The 19271-nt window shown below is 51.0% G+C and overlaps 3 protein-coding genes across 8 annotated transcripts in view; 1 reads left to right on the top strand and 2 right to left on the bottom strand.

Moving 5' to 3' along the window:
* Positions 1 to 93: 93 nt before the first annotated feature.
* Positions 94 to 7578, bottom strand: MAJIN (membrane anchored junction protein). Of its 4 annotated transcripts, none has more exons than XM_048964288.1 (10): positions 5011 to 5595; positions 4780 to 4825; positions 4476 to 4551; positions 3874 to 3999; positions 3639 to 3670; positions 3168 to 3277; positions 2749 to 2803; positions 1490 to 1562; positions 1247 to 1391; positions 94 to 249 (listed from the first exon to the last, which is right to left on the bottom strand). In XM_048964288.1, exons 1-10 carry the CDS (start codon positions 5313 to 5315, stop codon positions 207 to 209), a joined length of 1011 nt encoding a protein of 336 aa, XP_048820245.1. In that variant the 5' UTR covers positions 5316 to 5595; the 3' UTR covers positions 94 to 206. The 4 variants fall into 4 exon arrangements, with proteins under 4 accessions (XP_048820245.1, XP_048820246.1, XP_048820247.1 ...); XM_048964289.1 differs by lacking the exon at positions 5011 to 5595 and adding an exon at positions 7313 to 7578 and having other exon boundaries at positions 143 to 249; XM_048964290.1 differs by lacking the exon at positions 5011 to 5595 and adding an exon at positions 5982 to 6125 and having other exon boundaries at positions 143 to 249.
* A 2343-nt stretch (positions 7579 to 9921) lies between these two features.
* Positions 9922 to 11089, top strand: LOC125701797 (apelin receptor A-like). The gene has a single exon (XM_048964287.1). It carries the CDS (start codon positions 9966 to 9968, stop codon positions 11064 to 11066), a length of 1101 nt encoding a protein of 366 aa, XP_048820244.1. The 5' UTR covers positions 9922 to 9965; the 3' UTR covers positions 11067 to 11089.
* A 3684-nt stretch (positions 11090 to 14773) lies between these two features.
* MORC2 (MORC family CW-type zinc finger 2) overlaps positions 14774 to 19271 on the bottom strand; it is a 36881-nt gene continuing 32383 nt past the window's right edge. For 2 of the 3 annotated variants that reach the window (XM_048963986.1, XM_048963989.1), the window contains 7 exons: positions 19088 to 19231; positions 18940 to 18994; positions 18327 to 18468; positions 17779 to 17970; positions 17592 to 17685; positions 16178 to 16366; positions 14774 to 15671 (listed from right to left, as the gene is read on the bottom strand). In XM_048963986.1, the coding sequence (XP_048819943.1) occupies positions 15603 to 15671; positions 16178 to 16366; positions 17592 to 17685; positions 17779 to 17970; positions 18327 to 18468; positions 18940 to 18994; positions 19088 to 19231 (885 nt within the window). In that variant the 3' untranslated portion in view covers positions 14774 to 15602. Of the gene's footprint in view, positions 15672 to 16177; positions 16367 to 17088; positions 17189 to 17591; positions 17686 to 17778; positions 17971 to 18326; positions 18469 to 18939; positions 18995 to 19087; positions 19232 to 19271 lie in introns of those variants that run through there. The other variant, XM_048963987.1, reaches the window with a different exon arrangement.

Raw genomic sequence — 19271 nt, 5'->3', positions numbered from 1 at the left:
TTTTCAAAAGGCACAGCTGAAAAACTCGAGGTTGTGAAGAAGGCGTTCCGTTGCTGAGGCAACGCTTTCGCTACGTACATTTGAAAATGTGAACCTGGGCGCGAAGCATTTAATGGCTGAGGCGAGCAAGAGAAAAAGCTCAATCGCAAAAGAAACAACACGACCTGATATTTGCGGTAGAAGTTGACCTCTCCACGGCAATTAGTTCAGGGCTTCCCACCAAAAAGGTGCTGCAGCGGAGAAAATATCCTAGGGAAGTAAAAACACCGTTATACACAATTATACACAGATACACATACGGATTATACACAAAATACTTGTCAGAACTATAAGAATGAGGCTGCCTGTGCCTGCCAGCACAGCGTGCCTCAGAGGAAGACGGAAACGTGGAGAGGAAGCACAAAGAATAGCTCCAGCGTGGTGCTCTAGTGGTTAATGGGGCTGGCGTACGTTAGGATTGATAAGGATTTTAAGGATCCCTTAATGGGACTGAAGAAGAACTGGAAAGCTCTGCCGGGAGAGAGATTGAAGTCTTGCAACAGTCCGGCTGTAGGTGGCACTCTTTATCTGATATAAGGGCGGTGATTGAGGTCAGGAACTGCTGGGATTGTTTTCCCTTAAGCAGCTACAAGACACATTTACTGCGAATTTCTGTGCCCCTTTCCACGAGCACAGAGCACGAGGGAATGCTTCTTTACCTTGGAAGGCCTTGGTTTAACCACCACGGAAAAGATGTGTCTGCTCTTCAAGATAACACAGAATCGCCTGAACTGCCAGAATCAGACACAGAAGGGACAGAGCAGCACAGGAGGCTCACGTGAGGGAATTAACTCACATGGTGTTTACCCCCTACAGTCACACATGAAGCTTCCTCTTGACCCAAACCAGTTCATTTAATCTTTGCTAGAGTATCTTCTCTCTGCTCTACCCACCAGAAGATCACAGAACCATAGAATGGCCCACAATGCTCATCAGTTCCAACCCCCTGCTGTGTGCAGGTCACCAACCAGCAGCCCAGGCTGCCCAGAGCCACATCCAGCCTGGCCTTGGATGCCTGCAGGGATGGGGCATCCACAGCCTCCTTGGGCAACGTGTTCCAGTGCCTCACCACCCTCTGAGTGAAAAACACACAGATGTAGTTCCTTAAAATTCAGGAAGTAAGAGAACAGGTGGTCCTGGTGGAAAACAAACGCTGCACTATGAGGCAGCTTTAAGTAGGAACTGCTCACAGCTGTAATATAGGTACCTCCTCCAGAACTTTGAGAGACCTCCTCGTTTTGGCTCCTCAATTCCTTTGGTGGTGATTTGGTCCGTTTGCTGCAATACCTGCATTTCACCTTCAGGCTGACCGGTTTCTGCTCTTTGTTCTACATCATATCCCACAGGTCTCCCTGTAAGAAACAGGAGCAAGAACAGAAGCACCAACTCACTCCCTTCGTACTCCCCTGAATGCCTGATGTAAGAAGTAACACAGGAATGCCTTGCTTACATAAGCACTCTTGGTTACAGCCCACGCTGAGGGATGCTGGACGATGCTCACACTGACTTTCTTTGGAGTAACTCTAAAAGAAAACACAACCCAGACACTGTGTTACACAATGTGAAATTATATCTCACAGGAGAGTTTTGTTGACTTGCTTGCTTGAAGAACTGAACAGAGCTCTAAAGTAAAGCTGTAGTTCACTGACTTTAATAGCTGGGATGGCATAGGCAAAGATTTTAAACAGCACACACAGAGATGCTGTGGGAAATAGCCACTGACAGCACAGCCCTGTGGACGTTGGTCCTGCTAAGCCACAGTAGCAGTAAATAACACTGGAGGACAGAAGTGAGAAGCATCAGGAGCAGAGCTGAGCCAAGATATCAGTAATACAAAGGACCACAAACAACAAAATCTGCATGCATGCTTATTTGACAGGGTAAAATCACTTTGTCTCAGACAGAAGATAATACAAGCACAGATTTACTCCCCAGGTGTGCATCTCTTGCACTGAGCTCAGATGTGTGAAAATTTCCAAAGTTTAGATGGCCTGAGATCTCTGCAGTTTATTCTCAGAGGATTCAGTAAAGTAGGGAAGTTATCTTCAGAAACAGACTGATCAGCTGTCAGTTCTCTTTCTCTCTTTCTTCAATTTCTGCCAGTGTCCTTGTTAAGCAGGAAGATGTGTGGGCTGGAGTCCAGCCATTCCGATCAGACAGCTGGCTCTCAGAATGATGCCTGAAGGCTGGAAAAGAAAGAATCTTCCCTTCCTGCCAAGGCATTTTGAGAAGAGAGGGTTTAGGAAGCACCTCTGATCCCTCTGGAACAATCCCCTCATTAACATGACTACTGATGAAGTAGTCAGAAAACTCATCAAGCTTTTTAAGGGAGAGGGGTAGATGCCTGCAAGGCCATCTGCTTGAGCTGCAAGAATTGACAGCAAAGGCAGTATGAAGGCTGCTGCAGGCCCTCTGTGGGGTCTGATAGGAAGAGGCATCTGGAGGCTCGAGGTCAAGGTAGGCAACTCTTCAGGTTCATCTCTGACAGGTTAAGCTTCCCCTTAGATCTTAGCTGAAGAACCAGAACAGTTTGTGTGTTGTCTCTGTAAAACTCACCATCTGACTGATTCTGATGAGCAGCAATCAGAAGTCACTATTGATGCAAATGAAAAGGGAACAGACAAACCTGAAGGCATTTTGTGCTTGCCATCTTGAGACTCGAGGACTAAATCAATACTGTTGCATCTTTCTGAATATTCTGTAGCTTACCTTTTCAAATCCATGCTCTGCTTGAATTGCATGGTGAACAATCTCAGTTCCAGGTCTAAAAATAAGTGAAATAAACAAGAACTGAGCTTACAGAAGAATTACAAAAAGGAAGCAATCAAGCAGTGATACATATGGCCACTATGAGCATTTCATTTTTAAGTCAAGCTTTCAGTACCTCTAGGCAACAAAATATGGACCCTAAATGGACATCTGTACTCAAGTCTCTAATTCCATTGAAAACAAAAAGAAAATATGGACACATTTCCAAAAAGGAATCCAAAATTAGGAAAAGTGTCATCAATGAAAGAGAAGGAAGAAAACAGGCAGAAGGACTACACAGTCATGATGAACACTGCAGATCAGTGGCATATGAAAGGTATTCAGATATGGCCTAGAAGAATATTTGGTAGTCAACTGACCTGCCCATGCACAGCTTTGGGTATGAGGTCTCTGTTTGACCTTCAACTCTTCTCCTCTTCACTGTTTCTTCCATTTCAGTGCCTCCTGGTATTTCACTTTTTCTCTTGACCTTCAAAACATTGCAAACTTTGCATTGGTAACATTTGATTATGACTTTTCTATTTTATAACAAAACTCAGAGTCAATATGTCCTTATATTTAGCACAGTTGTTCACATTTATAGAATGAAAACAAACAAGATTTGTGAATACAATACTAGCTTCTTTATTCAAAGACATGAACCAGAGAGAAGCCATCCAGAGAACTGCGCCATTAGGGCCAATTTACATTTCCTGACTGACAACTGCAAGTTATAAAACTTCACTATTTCCTATCCTGCAATATTTTTTGCACCAGTCTGCAATATCTCTGTGCACTCTGCTGCTTCAGGCTGTTTGGACTGTACCTCAGAACACACACACACAACTTACAGGCTCAGAAGTGTCGCCGTTGGCTTCTTTACCTGTAACAGAAGTATTACAAAATTTGGTGGCTATTTACACTGGAGTTTCTTCAACCAACTTAGCAGTACATTTCTGCTTTATGCCTTATTTTCTGAGAACAGGACAGACAGCTGAACTTGCATACAGTGCTCTGACATTGAAAAACTACTGAAAAACACTTCTTTGTTCTGGAAATTACCCAACCATAACCATGCAGACTTACCCAAAGACAAACTCTGCTGCAATGAGTTGAGCTCTAGATACATGGTGCAAATGTAGGGATAGGGCACCAGACTGACATCCTCGTGTTTGAATCTCATTTCTGATACCCTTTCCCATTTACTCAAATCTGAGACCGATGTTAAGACTCAGGAACAGAGCACTACGTTTGAAAACCACTGTTGTCTTCTCAAACTGAAGTTGCTGAGTCTATAAGGAGCATTTCTCATTTCATTAATCTTTTAAAGCAGTGCACAACATCAAGCCATGCTTGCCATTGTGTTTGGTGGGCTTACTATGACAGTGTATGTGCTTTCATTTTTGGAAATAGATGGTATTTAAGGTCCCTTCTGACCTAAGCCTTCTGTGATTTTCTGTCTAAATCTGATCTGGAACTCAGAGTTACTCATCTAAAAACACTGCAAAACACTCCTTTCAAATCAGTTCTTTGCTGAAGGCACCAGCTGAGGTGGGTCCTCAGGTAATGTAAAATTGTGAAGCTCAAACTAGAGCTGCAAGGTACTGAATGTGAATCCTGAATGAATGAAGCAATGCCCAGCATCCACAACTCATGGAATCTTTTCTTTTATGAACAGGAAAGGATACATGGAAAGATAGTGAAGTGGTCTGTAGAAAATGGACGTAAATCATCAAGATTTCCAAGGATGACTCGAATTGCTTCCTGGAAAGACCAAAAAAAAGAAGGGAGGGAATAATATTAACAATATATCCACAACTCTACTGGAGTTCAGTGCTCAGGCTTTGGAAAAAACTTCACTTTACAGTTTGCATGAATTGTTGGAAAGGATATTCTAGATACATACAAACAGCTTTGCTTATCCTTCTCCACACTCCCTTCACCTGATCTGCACTATAGAAAGACACTGACAGGAATTGCTTCATATCCTACCTCAAACTCCTTGACAGCAACATCAGTGTTGTTGAGTTCAGGAGCGCTGTGAAAACAGATGCAGAGAATTAGTCCCACCTGGGGAAGGGAAGGATCAAATCCTTTGACAGAGTTTAAATGACAACAAAGCATGGTAAGCAGGGAACATTCTCACTGCAGAGAGAAAATTCTTAGCAGGGGGATAAAACCTTGAAATGTTGTTCTTAAAAATATCCAGGATTATTTTGAGACCTGCTGTAGGGAACCTGCTTTGGTGGGGGGTTGGACTCGATGATCTCTGGAGGTCCCTTCCAACCCCTACAATTCTGTGATACAAGAGATAAGAGGTCAGAAATGCTCCAAATTGAAAGCAAGAAATGGTTGTAAATGGGTTCTGCTTTTGAAGCCAAGAGGAAGATCACAGCACAATGCTTTTGAGGGCATCGCCCTTGGACTGCTGCTTGCTGATGCTCACAGCCTTGAAAGGCAAATTCCTGGAGCCTGATGGTGCTGGCAGATCTCTGGCTTTGTTTATTAATGTATAAGAACACCAACATTTTATCAGCAGTTGACAGCCACAAAGCAGAAAGCTTCAGACCAAGTTGGAGATCTACAGAACGCTGCTTCTGCAATCTAGAACCCAATCTAAAACCACTTAGTTTTGAGGGGAAAAAAACAAACAAAAAAAAGCAGTAATATCTCTTTTTGCCAGAACACCCCCAACTTCTGTGATATTACAGCCCACAGCCTCCAGGATTCTGAGTCCTCTCTCAAATTAAGAGCTCCAAAACTTCTTGAGCGAGTCGATCTGGGTTCTGCTCCCTCACAGCAGGACCCGTTGGTCTGATAAGCAGATCCAAGCAGATCCAAGCAGATCCAAGCAGATCCAAGCAGATCCAAGCAGATCCAAGCAGATCCCCTCAAGGCAATGCCCCAGGGAAGCAACGTTTTCACCTTGTAACAACCACCTTCCCCATCTGAGCAGGCTGATCAGCGCCCTGTAATTCATGTCACTTCAATTCCAGGCTCACACGCTGCTGTGACGGCGCACAGCTCTCCAAATCCTCATCCTCCGCGCATCCTAAGGCTGTTTTCCTTTCTGTTCCCTGCCTGCCAGCAGTACGGGCAAACCAAAGCGCCATCCCTTCCCTCTCATTTCTCAGGCCTGTCACCTCTACAAACCCGGGCTGGTCCATCAAAGCTCCTCCCTCGAGCTCCCTCACCTCTGCAAGTTGCCACAGCGGATTTTAAACTTATACACAACTCCGCCCGCGTGCAGGAACCTGGTTTCAGGCAGCGGGTACAAGAATGGTTTCAAAGGCATCTTTTTTTGTCGCCGCCAAAGGAAGAAGGCCGGCTCTGGCTCCTCCCCGGGCCCCTCTTACAGCACACAGCCCAGCGCTGTGCCTGACGAGCCGCAGATGGCGGCGGGGCCGGCGCCGTGTGCAGGCCGCAGCCGTGGGGGGGCGCAGGGCAGCAGCTCCCGCTCCTGTGTGTTCAGTTTTGGGCCCCTCACTATAAGAAAGACATTGAGGCCCTGGAACGTGTCCAGAGAAGGGCAACGAAACTGGTGAAGGGTCTGGAGCACAGGGCTGATGAGGAGCGGCTGAGGGAGCTGGGAATGTTCAGTGTGGAGAAGAGGAGCTCAGGGGAGACTTCACTGCACTGTACAACTTCCTGAAGGGAGGTTGTGGTGCAAAAGGGTCTGGCCTCTTCTCCCAGGCAAATAGCAGGAGCCGAGGAAACGGCCAGAAGTTGTACCAGAGGAGGTTTAGGCTGGATATTAGGAGAAACTTCTTCTCTCAAAGGGTGGTCAGGCACTGGAATGGCTGCCCAGGGAGGTGGTGGAGTCGCCGTTCCTGGCAGTGCTCAAGAGGCGCCTGGATGAGGAGCTACGAGATGTGGGTTAGTGCTTGTGGTACTGATAGGAATGGGAGGGGGGTTGGACTGGATGATCTTGCAGGTCGTTTCCAACCTTGTGATTCTATGATTCTGTGATTCTCCTCCCTCCTCCCACAGGATGCTGCTGGGTCAGGACACGTCCTGAGCTGCGCAGGTGGCATCAATCCCTGCACCAACCATGCTGCCATCATCGGGGCCATTGGAGGGGAAAACAACCCCTGGAGCCTTCCTGGCAACCTTCCACATCCATACAGGCACAACTGGAAAGCTCCAGTGCTCAATAACAAAGCGACGGTCGAAGGCAGCGCTTAAACGAACGGATGCAAAGGAACCCATTCAGGATCAATATCCATAGATCCGTGTTTTCATATCACTGAACAAGCCGTAATAATTACGGTGCCCTTGCTGCAACTCTGTGCCTCTAAACAGCACTGAAACCATGAGAATCCACTCTCTCCCTGCACATCAGCATCCTGGTCCTCGCAGGAGCACTGTGACAACCCACAGTCCCCTCCCGTGCCACTCCATCTGCCCACTGCCCCCATCCCTGATTCTGGGAGAAATCTGGGATCAAAACAGAGAGCTGGCCCATTCAAATGCCCTCAAACAATTGAACACCACCACCCCATTTAGTAGCAAAGCAACACAATACCTGCTGTGTTTCCCCTTTGAACCCTGGAGATGTGAAAGACTCTCAGCCCTGCCTTCTCCTTTTCTCCGTGTGGTTAAGAAAGCCTTGCACCTGCAGGCAATCGCTGGCTTATAAAATACGAATAACATTAACAGCATTTTCCTTTTGCTCTCCTGATTTGCAAACCATCCTCGTTATCTCTGCAGGGAAATGCCCCCAGGTTTTAACTGGCCTTCTGTATATTTGTTTGTGAAGCTGACAAACTTGTCCCCGTAACTGCATCTGCCCTGGGAAAGGAGCAGGTTTCCTCCGCTTTGCCCACCAGCAATGCAACAGGGCTGACTGCTCCTCCTGGCCCTGCCCTGGCTGGATCTGCAGGACTCAGCTCACCCCAGGGCTCCTTCTCCTCCTGATTCCCAACAGGACTGCTCTTCCTAGAAAGTGGGTGGCAAAGCTGCGGTGCCCCCAGGGCCAGGAGTGTGTGAGATGGTGAGATACTGCCTGCATAGGCAGATGAGGCTGTGTGCATCTGACTGCTGGAAAAACAGCCCAGGTGCAAATTCAGGGATATGAGAAATGTTAGAAAAGCTGCTCGTTCATCTTCCGTCTCTTGTAGAGCAGCGATCTCAGGGAAAAGGAAGCACTGAAGAGCCTCTATGGAAAGTTCAGTTGGAGGTGCAGCTGCTGCTGAAAAAAAGCAGCGACAGACGAAATCTGTGCGGAGACAGACAGGAAGAGGCACCTCCTGTGAATGCTTCTGCAAGTGCCAGGGACACAGCCCTCCCCGCTGCACCAGCTGGAGCCTCGGTGCCTCACAGACAGACAGAGAAAATGAGGAATACAGGCAAATGTGATGCAGGGTCCTGCAGAAACCACAGAGGGAAGCTACAATCCTCTGCACGAATAGCAAGGAGCCCCAACACTGAAATGTGGGCCAGCAGGAGGAAAGATGTAGCCACAGTGCGTGATCTGCTGGCGTGAGAGCAGCTGGGCCAAGGGCACCGCACTCACAGCACTGGACCTTAAAGTAAAATGCCAGGGGATCAGGACAGGCAAGCTCCTGCTGTCCTGTATGGCAGTTTGGTTTGCTGGAGACGCTGTGCCAAAAGGTGTGAAATAATGTAATATGACTTTGTCTTTTTTTTTTTTTCCTCCTGCAGTCCTTTCAGTTGGATTTCCTGACTAAAAAGCACTTCTCACTCTCCTGCCAGTTCGGTTGCTTAGGAATTTGGTTGCCTTTGGAACAAGTAAGAGCTGCACCCCTGGCCAAGCACCAGCCAGCCCAGCACCTCCCCAATTCCTGCAGAGAATGCAGGACAGCTCCCAAAGCCCTGAGCCTTCCCTGTCCCCCTGATGCAGGCATGGCTCCCCCAGCTACTCCTGGCAGGACAGAATGTTGAACAAAGACATTTCCATCTTTGCACGGTGGAGGGATTGGTGATGGTTAAAGGTGTCCCAAGGAAGATGATGCCAAAGTCCAGAGCAGGGCATCCCAGCAGGCCTTATGGGAGAAGGACAACAGATGTGGCCAGTACAGGTATTAAGAGCACTGCATCAGGACCAACTCCACAGCACAGGGCCACTGCAACACAGGGGCATCAGCCACACTGGGGAACAGGAACCTTCCCCATGCCAGCGAGGGAAGAACCTCTGCTGTGTGAGGCAGCCCCACACCCCACTGCTGGCAGCACTGCTGCTGGGTGTGTGCCAACCTGGGACCCACACAGGGGAAGTGGCTTCTGTGAGGGACCCTTCAAACAAGGATGTTCTTGTTTGAGAGAAGGGAAAAAAGATAAAACAGAGTGATCTGCAGGAAACCAGACCAGATGACACAGAATTTGCTTCCGGATACCTTGGCCAGGAAGCTGTTGGGATTGCTTTGCCTTCTTCCCTGACACCTGCAGGTCCTGCTCACCTCTGGCATGGCCACACCAGCAATAGGACCACTGGTGTGAGGTGGGGTGGGATGCCTCTGTGCCCAGAGTGGCATCTGCTGTCCCACTGTGCTCAGCATGAAGCTTTTGCACTACTGCATCCCTACTGCCTGCATCCTTGTTGCATCTCTGCTGCTTCTCTACTGCATCCCTGCTACATTCCTACTGCATCCCTGCTGCTTCCCTACTGCATCCATCCCTGTTGCTTCCCTGCCTGCATCCCTGTTGCTTCCCTGCCTGCATTCCTACTGCACCCATCCCTATTGCTTCTCTTTTGCATCCCTGTTGCTTCCCTGCCTGCATCCCTGCCTGCATCCATCCCTGCCTGCATCCCTTCTGCATTCCTGTTGCATCTCTACTGCATCCCTGCTGCTTCCCTACTGCATCCATCCCTGCCTGCATCCCCCACTGCATTCCTGCCTGCATCCCTACTGCATCTCTACTGCATCTCCATTGCATCCCTGTCTGCATTCCCACATCTATCCCCACTACATCTACCTGCTATCTCCACTATATCCCCGCCTGCATCCCGCTCCCTCCATCCCCTCCCGCTCTCGTTCCCACCCGCACAATCCCCACTCCCGCAGCCCCAGCACAGCCCCCCCATCCCTCTGGCCGCACTTTGGGTACCCGCACCCCCTCCATCGCCCCCGGAGCCGCTCCCACCGCTCTCCGCCTCCGCGGGGCGGTCCGCGGGGTCGCCTTATTAAAGGTGAAACGGCGCGGGGGGACGCGGGGCGATGGAGTACGCGGAGGCGGATTATTACTACGGGGAGGCGGAGGAGGAGGAGGAGGAGGGCAACGGGACGGCGTGCGCCTGGCAGGCGGACTGGGAGGCGTCCTTCTCGCTGCTGCCCGCGCTCTACGCGCTGGTCTTCGCGCTGGGGCTGGCGGGCAACGCGCTGGTTTTGCTGACGGTGTGGCGCGGCCCCCGAGCCAAGCGGCGCTCCGCCGACGCCTACATCGGCAACCTGGCGTTGGCCGACCTGGCCTTCGTGGCCACGCTGCCGCTGTGGGCCGCCTACACGGCGCTGCGCTTCCACTGGCCCTTCGGCGCGGCGCTCTGCAAGCTCAGCAGCTACCTGGTGCTGCTCAACATGTTCGCCTCCGCCTTCTGCCTGGGCGGGCTGAGCGCCGAGCGTTACCGCGCCGTGCTCCGCGCCGCCCCCCCGCCGCCCCGCGCCGCTTCTGCGCGTCTCCGCCGCCCCGCGGCTCTGGGCCCTCTGGCCGCGCTGTGGGCGGCGGCGGCGGCGGCCGCTCTGCCCGCCCTGCTGCTCCGCGAGGCGCGGAGGGACGCGCGGAACCGCACGCTGTGCGACCTGCGGTTGTGGGGGGAGGGCGGCGGCGCGGAGCGGGCGGCGGCGGCGCTCAGCCTCGGCACCACCGCGCTGGGCTTCGCCGCTCCGCTGCTGCTCATGGCCGTGTGCTACTGCTGCGTGGGGAGCGCCGTCCGCCGCCACCTGCGGCCCCGCAGAGCCGAAGCTGCGGCGAGGAGGAGGCTGCTGCGGTTGATCGCCGCGCTGGTCGGGGTGTTCGCCGGCTGCTGGCTGCCTTTCCATCTGCTGAAGAGCCTCTTCGTGCTGGCGGCGGCCGGGCTGCTGGAGCTGCCGTGCGCTCTGCTCGGCCTCATCTCCCGCCTGCATCCCTACGCCACCTGCCTCGCCTACCTCAACAGCTGCCTCAACCCGCTGCTCTACGCCTTCCTCGACGGCCGCTTCCGCGCGCAGTGCCGAGCGCTGCTGGGGCTGCGCGGAGCCCGACCGCCCCCCGCCGCCTCCTCCACGCCGAGCGCTCCGACGCAGCGCTCCGAGCTGCCCTCCTCGGGGGGCACCAAGGTGTAGCGGCGCCCCTTCCTCCCAATAAACGGCCGTGCCGCCCTCGGAGCTCGCTCCCTTCTTCGTCCCGTCGCGGTCGGAGCCCGCGCGGCGCTGCCCCGGCTGCAGTTTAGCGCTGGAGGCGTTCTGCGCTAAAGTCGCACCGGGTTCGGAGAGTGCGTTCGGCAGGAATTAGTCCTGCATTGGTGATAGCGTGGGGCTGGTGTGAGATGGCACTCCTGGAGTGCCGCAGTGGAGTTAACGCTCCTGCTGGCACAGGACAGCCCTGTCCTGGGGCCGGGTGGTTGCTGGCAGTCCAAAGGCTGCTCCTTTGAGTCCCAGCTCTGCAAATCCAATGGGGTTCTTACTCTGTCCCAGCCCCCACACCCAAAACTGTGGCCGCAGCGTGCTGAGCCCAGCCCTGCACGGTCACCTGGAGCCCTCCTAGCTCCTCCTTGCTTTAATGGTAGCTCTACCTGAGCAGGGCACATCTCCAGCTTGGTCCAGCTCTCCTGCAACCCATTCAGCCTCTGCAAGGGGCTGCTGTGCCCTGGGGTGTGAGATCCAACCGGACCCAGAACCACATCCCTGCAGCCGTGGGCATGAGGGGTGAGCTGCCAAACCCCAGACACAGGGAGTGGTGATGGAACTGGCCCTGCTGTGAGCACTGGGATGGAGGGCTGAGGGAGAGGGAAGGCATCCCAGCACAAAAAGCACCTGCCAGCTTCAAGGCTGTGTCCTGCATAGGCAGAGGTGACCCTGCAGGCTCTGCCCTCACCCTAGCTCTGCTCTGCGCTGAGGTGTCCCCTCTCTGCTGCCCCAGGGTGCCAACCCCTGTGTTGGCAGAAGGAGCTGGGACAGCTTGGGGTCCTCTCTGGGTTTCTGCTCCAGTGCTTCATACCTGGGAGATGCGTGCAGTGTCTGCACTCCTAAGTGCCCATGGAGGAAAGAGGAGGTGGTGGGCAAGCGCCAGGAGCCGGGCACTGCCTCCAGCTTCCAAATGTACTCTCACTGCTCAGGCTCAGACAGATGCGGAGCTTTGGGATGGGGGTGGTGGTGGCATACTGACCCTGCCTGTGCTGTCGGGCCCCCCTCTTCTTGTCCTCTGGCTCAGATATGGTGGGACAGTGGCTTGCACAAGGCCGGCAGAGCTGAGGAGAGGGCAGGAGGGGAATGGAAAGGAACCAAAGGACAACGTAGCCCTACAGCACGAGGGCATACAGAACTCCAAGGGGTCCCACAGCCAGTGCCCACCTTAGGGGAGTGCCGGGCCTCAGGATGAGCAGCACAACGGCTCCTGCAGCTGGGCTAGGCTCAGGCTGCCCCATGCCGCTGTGGGGCTGAGGATGCTGCTGCTGCCAGGAGCTCGTGGCCGTGGTAGGAAGCTGCCAGCTGCTCCTGGCACAGGGACAAGGGCCCACTGTGCCCCTCGCGGTGCCTTGGCACAGGGCTCAGTGCAGAGCTCAGTGGGTCCCTTCTCTCCTGCGGGGCAGACACCAGTGGAGCTTTTTATGTCGGCGGAGCCGCTTCCAGGCAGCTGGCAGGAAAAGGAAGGCCTCATCCTCTTGTCTATGAACAAACAGCAGGGAGCCAACAAAGCCAGGGTCGGGCTGGGGCTGTCCTGCAGGGCTGGGGATTCCTCTGCTGCCCCGAGGTGTTGCCCTGGAGACATGGCAGCTCGAGGTGGCACCTCTGCTCATGCCCACGTTCCCAGGCGCCCGCAGCCCCTGCACAGACAATGCAACACTTCATGAGCCCCCACTGCAGCTGGGCTGCAGATTCCCTCAGCCCCACAGAGCAGCCCGGGGTGGCTGAGCATCCCAGACCTGCTGAGCATCCCAGACCTGCACACCACTGCTGTCCCGGCCAGCCTCAGCTGCAGCCTTGGAGCCGTGGCCACAAGCAGCCTGAGCCTCAGGTACCAACACAGCAGATGCTTTGCTCTGAGAGCTTGGTCACAACACTGGCCTCAGAAGGGCCTTAATGCCCCCGGTCTCAAGGCACTGGTCAAGTGTGAGTTACATCTTGAGACCCTGAGGCCACAACAAGAGAGGATTGAAGATAGCTGCAGGCACAGGACTACGTCCCACTCATAGAGGAACCAATTGCCACAACAGGATGGGAATCACAACACAGCACAACGCTGCCGAAGAGCAGCTGGGTCTGGTTTTGTGCTACTACCAGAACAGACCTTGTGCAAAGCCTTTCCTGGCACACATGTGGGCTTTGAAGACATACAGAAAACACCGTCAGCACAGGGCTGCCTTTAGACAGGAGCTCCTTCAGATGCTGCCTTCGGCTTTCTTCTTTCCTCTTGAGCCTAAGGCAAAGTTATCCTGGAACAATCACCACAGCAAGACCCAAAAGTTGATGTTCAAGCATTTATTTTCTCGCCTTGTTATTAAATACATGTATTTGCACCTGCATGGATGCCCTGTCCCTGCAGACACCCAAGGTGAGGGGATGGGACTCCGAACACCTGACCAGTGGGTGTCCCTGTTCAGTGCAGTGGAGTTGAACCAGATGGCCTTTAGTGGTCCCTTCCAACTCAAATGGTTCCATGATTCTAAGTAAAACTGAAACCACTGCAAAGAAACAGCAGGAAGGTCTTGAGAATGGCTTTATTAGCACCTAAGAGTTCTTGGCTTCCTTTTCCTAGCAGAACTGAAGGTGAGAGGAGGCAGTTGTGCATCAGCTGCGCTGATGAATGTAACTCCAGTGAAGAAATATAAACTTGATCAAAAGTATTTGGTACGAGAACAGAGATGAAATGCCATGAAGAAAATTTAAAACTGAAAATAAGAAATTCCCAGAAAACAGAGGAATAAAATCATGTAAAACCTTCCTAAAGGGAGGAGTATGGGATCCAACTTAGAAACACGTGACGACTATTGGTTCTACACTGCCATGCTCCCAGTGGTATGAATTAAAGCTTACTAACTGCATTATCCTCGAGCTGTACTTCAATGAAATCTACTTCTTCAGAACTCCTGCTGCTCACCTGGGGAGGACAAAGGTTTCTTCTCACCTCAACACAGAACTCAGGTCCTACAGAGGGAACATCTCCACCTGAGCAGCAGTGTGCAATCCCCGTTAACACATCTCCAACACACGTGAAGAGCTTGAGAAGCTGGTGGAGGTTGCTCCTGCATTTATGGAAGGATGCTTCTTACACAAGGATCCTCAACCTGAACAAAAGCAATCAGCCTCAGACTGTATGCTGTCACAAGGGCCTGAAATGCGGGTAAATGAACCAATCTTCCCTCTTTTTATTTTTCCTGTGGTACGCAGAACTTAGAGCTGCTCAGTAACAGATGTTTACTTTGGACTGGGTTTCCTCCCTGCAACATCTACCACACATTCAGCTTACAAAGGAATGGCAACAGCACGGTTCATTTGGTGTTCCTGGAGGTGGGCACGTCTTGCTCACGCTGTGACTCATGAAGCAGTTGGGCTGTAGAGGTTTCTGAGCATGGACTCATTTGTACTCGTCTCCTGTGAGCAGAGCTGAGCAGACAGCTGGCCAATGAACTCAAACCACGCGGTCTGTGCAAGAAGTGCTCTGCAAGGAGCTGCAATTCAGCCTCCAGCTTGGAGCAAGAGGGAAAGGCAACGTCCTTGTTGCTGAGCCAAGGGCCTGACAAAAATTAGCAGTTCAGGGCTCTGAGTTCCAGTGCTTCAATTAAAATTACCTGGAATGGCAAGAGGATCAAAGCAACACAAACCTGAGGGAATCAGGACAGAACATAGGGTCACTTTATTTTCAGCTGGCCAAGGGGCTCTGCTGCTGTTGCAATTATGTCCCAAAGAAACAGCAGCAATAACGTGTGATAACTGCTAGGAAACAACGTGAACTCCAGCTTTCTTCCTCTGACCACTGCAATTTGCTGCGAGCCACGTGAGCAGCCAAACTCTCTTTAGAGGATCCTCATCCTCTGTACTGTCAGCACCATGACAATTCCACCTGCTTACACAGACCCTACACTCAACAACTGCACGAATGCCAGCCCCTACCCCCACACTCAGCTTTGAGAATCCTCACAGTTGCATCCCCTCCACACACACTGCCTGGATCCCTACTCTGAAGCTCAGGTCTCTGTTTTTCTCTACATCAAGAGAAGTTCTCAAGTCCTGGCCTCTTCTCCCAGTGTTTAAAACCTAGTTTCAACTTCCTGTCAGATTCTTATGAGACAACTTGCTAGGCATGAGATTCTGGTCTTCCAGGTTTAACATGTACCTCACATGCAAAAAGGGGACCCACACTTTTACTTCACTAAAACCACACAGCAACCCTCCCATCATACCAGGCACAGTTCCCATTTATTTTAAAAATAAATATTTATAAACAAAAGGAAGAATGAAATTCAAAGAATTATAATGTTAAAAACTTTCCTGCCAAAAGCACAAATGTCCTTTTCAGTCACAAGCTGTACACCAAAACAATGGCAGCACTGTCTACAAGCTCTCTTCTTTCATCTGCTGTCATAGACTTCTACTGCAGGAATCCACATCTCCATCAAAGTAACCAGCAATTCTACACTTCCTGAGGATGTGTAATGCTATTCAGTCTCCTTTTGTGATCAGGTCCTCGATATATGCATCCAGTTCATCATCTGTATTAATATCAATGTCCTGCAATGAAAAGAACAAGAAATGTCAGTGAAAAAGTGAATCTTGAAGAGCAGTGCGAGAATGGAAAGAACAAAACCCCTCCTTGTCCAGCGACACAGCATCTTCTGCAGCACCCATCCTGACTGCCACAAGGTGGGCAGTGACAGCAGCACACAGCTGCTTCTGCTGGTCTGGACCCAAGTGGCACCACACTGAGAAAGAATCACAGTCATAGCATCACAGAATGGCCTGGGTTGCAAAGGACCACAGGGTTCATCAGTTCCAACACTCTGCTACATGCAGGGTCGCCAACCAGCAGCCCAGGCTGCCCAGAGCCACATCCAGCCTGGCCTTGGATGCCTGCAGGGATGGGGCATCCACAGCCTCCTTGGGCAACCTGTTCCAGTGCCTCACCACCCTCTGGTTGAAAAAGAAAGAACTGAAGTACAGCTCAATTCTGGACTAAAACACCCAGTGCCCGGACTGGCCTTGGTCTGATGAAGGTCACGGTGCTGTGGTTCACCCACCTCCTGCACCTTCTGCAGCAAAGCCACAATGTTAGTTCTCAGCTTCTGCAGTTTCTCCTCCGTTTCCTTCAGCTTTCTCTCAGTATTGCGCAGGTTTTCTTCACAGGCTTTGGCCCGGGCATCAGCACGGGTCTGATACGAATTGCACAGGTTCTGCAGACCCATCTCGTACTGTTTGAAATAGTCTTTCTATGGAACAGAAAAACAACAAGAGAGGACACGTTAAAAGAAGCACTAAATGTAAAAGAGACCCCAGCAGGACCGAACAACACGAGGGTAACGCAGCCCTTCTGTACTCCCTGGCTGCTCACATTCCATTTTCAATTCCATTTTCAATTCCACACTCCTTGCCATGCTCACATTCACATACCTCATCTGCCTACGGTATGAAGCACAGAAATCACACAGGTTTTCCCATTCCCAAAGACCAGAAATGCAACAGAAGCGGACCGAATTCAGATTAAGGACATTGTGGTTTGGCAGTATGTCAGAGGAGAGAAAAGCCAGCAGAGCCAGTATCAGTTCTCTGCATTTTTCTATTAGCAGCACACGGATGCTGGTGCAGACTCAGCCACCAAAGGAAGAACAGACTGTTCAAGCACAGAAGACTTCATCCCTGTCGGTTGACTCCCACCACTTCTGATATTGTTCAGAGAACCTACGCCTCTGGGTTAGGGAAGGAAACCCACAGAGCTGTTTTGTGGGGGCCTCCTTCCAGTCATTCAAACTACGGTGGAAGAAAAAGCCCTCAAAGCTTATGAAGTATTTCCTGAACACAGCACAGTGCTGCAGCTCACAGTACTGACTCATAACAAACACGTTTCAGCTATGCTGCTGGTAAAGGCCAGGAGAGAATTTCAAGCATGTGTTCTCAGCTTTAGAACATATATCAAGGAAATCAGGATACTGACCCCCATGCAGAATCCCATTTGTTCCTTGCTCAACCTTAAGGTGAATCACTGGTGGGCTGTGAATCTTGAAATTCTGCTCCATCTCTGTGAGCCTGGTCATCTGGAGAAGTACAAGGGGGTTGGCTTCCATGCTCCCTCTTATTTTTCAGATGGTCTCTTTGTAAGTTGGACTTAAAGGTTGGGGGTAAATGAACAGATGTGCCTACATTCCATTTCTATAGATCTCAGACCCGGCTTCTCTTGTTAAAAACTTAACAGCACTGGATAAGAACTTCAGGTAGCAGCAACCAACAGCTTTCCCACGCAGATGTATGGTAATAGAAGACCTGAGGCACCATTTATGAACTCTTTTTTTCCCCCTCAGATACACCAGTCTGCTAAGGATACAAATGAGTTTCTGAGGTGCCCAATCCCGCAACCAGAGGATGCAGGCTTGTCGTAAGAATGGGGGGAAAATCCCCAACAAACTACACAGTTTATTTTTCCAGATGTACTGAACTCACCAAGGGAAATGCCAGCAATCCTTCTGAACTCATGGAACTCAACTCCTTCTTGGAAATAGGAAAATTTGGAGGCAAGAAGTATCGCAAACAATTCCTATGCAGGAAAGAAGAAACAAAGCTGGAGTTTGAGCCTGAAAAAGGAAAGCCATCAGGCTGCAGCAGCTCACAAGGAAAACTGTGAACTCACCGAAGGATCTGAACTAGTAAGTCTACTGTTTCTTGGCCACTGCTAGGACCTGTAGTGTCTGGTTCAATTCCAACACATTCTGAGGTAGAAGGTTCAGCCACAACCAGCTCCTCTTCCAGCTGTGTGTCTGGACTCTGGTGCTCTGGAGAGGGAGGCTTCATCAATCTCACATCCTCACTACCCTTCTGTACCCTGTGAAGGGGAAAAAGAAAGGGAAAATCAGATATATTGACCTACATCAGTCACACCTGAAACACTTAACAGCTTCATCAGAATCCGTACATATCTGCCACTGAGACCTCTAGATCACACAACAGCTGCCTCCAGGGGAGCATCACATTCAAGTGGTGAGCAGATTGTACTGAGTGTGTTGTGTTCACTCTTTGCAAAGCAGCTGAGCTGTCCTGAGTGCACACACACACACACACACACACACACTCCCTGACATGACAGCAATGTATTTCTGTCTTCAGTATCTACGTAAGCAAACCAGTCTTCCTCTTGAAAGCACAACAAGCCTCCAAAATGCAGCAGCTGAAGATAGTTACCAGCGATCTCTTGGCGTGGTGTCTGTAGGAACATAATCAAACTTCACCTTCCAGCGTATGGCACGCTTGCCCTTTTGCACAGCTGTGACACGGCCTGTGAACCATTCCTTGTTCACACGGACCTCCACGTGCAGCCCTTTGTCTGCAAAGAAGGAGACAGCAAAGATGGGGCAAATATTCAGACGCTGGCGGTCGCATTCTGCTTTATCTTTAGAGAAGGCAGCCACTGGGAGCTAACCTAACTGTGACAGCTCTCAGAATGGTACATGAACCCAAAAACATCACTACCACAGGGCTGAACTCCTACTTAGGAACATTCATACGCAAGGAAATGGCGTGGCACTCTCAGACACTGCTTCTGCTGTATCTGGGCAGTTCAGGCTCATATTAGACTAGGACAACTTCCTATGGGTTTCTACTGGGTCACTTTCCATTCAGGATCTTGGGAACAAGCTGCAGAAATTAACTGGTCTGGCAGAAGATGCAACAGCATCTTTACTAGAGGTCTCTCAGCCCCTCTTCTTCAGAAAGAAGAAATTCATTGCATTCATGAACTGACACATTTAACCAGTGAAACACCTCTTTTTCACTGTATCGTGAGTTCCTTTCTCACCTTTCTGAGCTTCCTTCAGTTCTGCCATATCTTCTTCCCCTGCACTGTCTGTGAGCTACAAGCAAAGCGAGGTCAGGTTAGATGCCTGCTGACAAGATGGCAAACACTTGACAAACACCTTCTGCTGCAGAGTCTTGTGCACTCTCACCTCCACCACCACCTCGCTGGGATCTTTCTTCTCCTCTTTCACTGCTACAAATTTGCCTCGTTTTATCCTCTCCTTCTTGCACTCTACTTCCTCCTCAGACAACTCCTCAGCAGTGCATACAGTCCTCTTCCTGGGGGTGCAGGCCTGAAGGAGGCAAACAAGCTCCAGCTGTACCTCAGGTATG

Source organism: Lagopus muta, chromosome 17 (genome assembly GCF_023343835.1).
Source record: "Lagopus muta isolate bLagMut1 chromosome 17, bLagMut1 primary, whole genome shotgun sequence".
Taxonomy (NCBI): domain Eukaryota; kingdom Metazoa; phylum Chordata; class Aves; order Galliformes; family Phasianidae; genus Lagopus; species Lagopus muta.
This window is presented reverse-complemented; position numbering and strand designations above follow the sequence as displayed.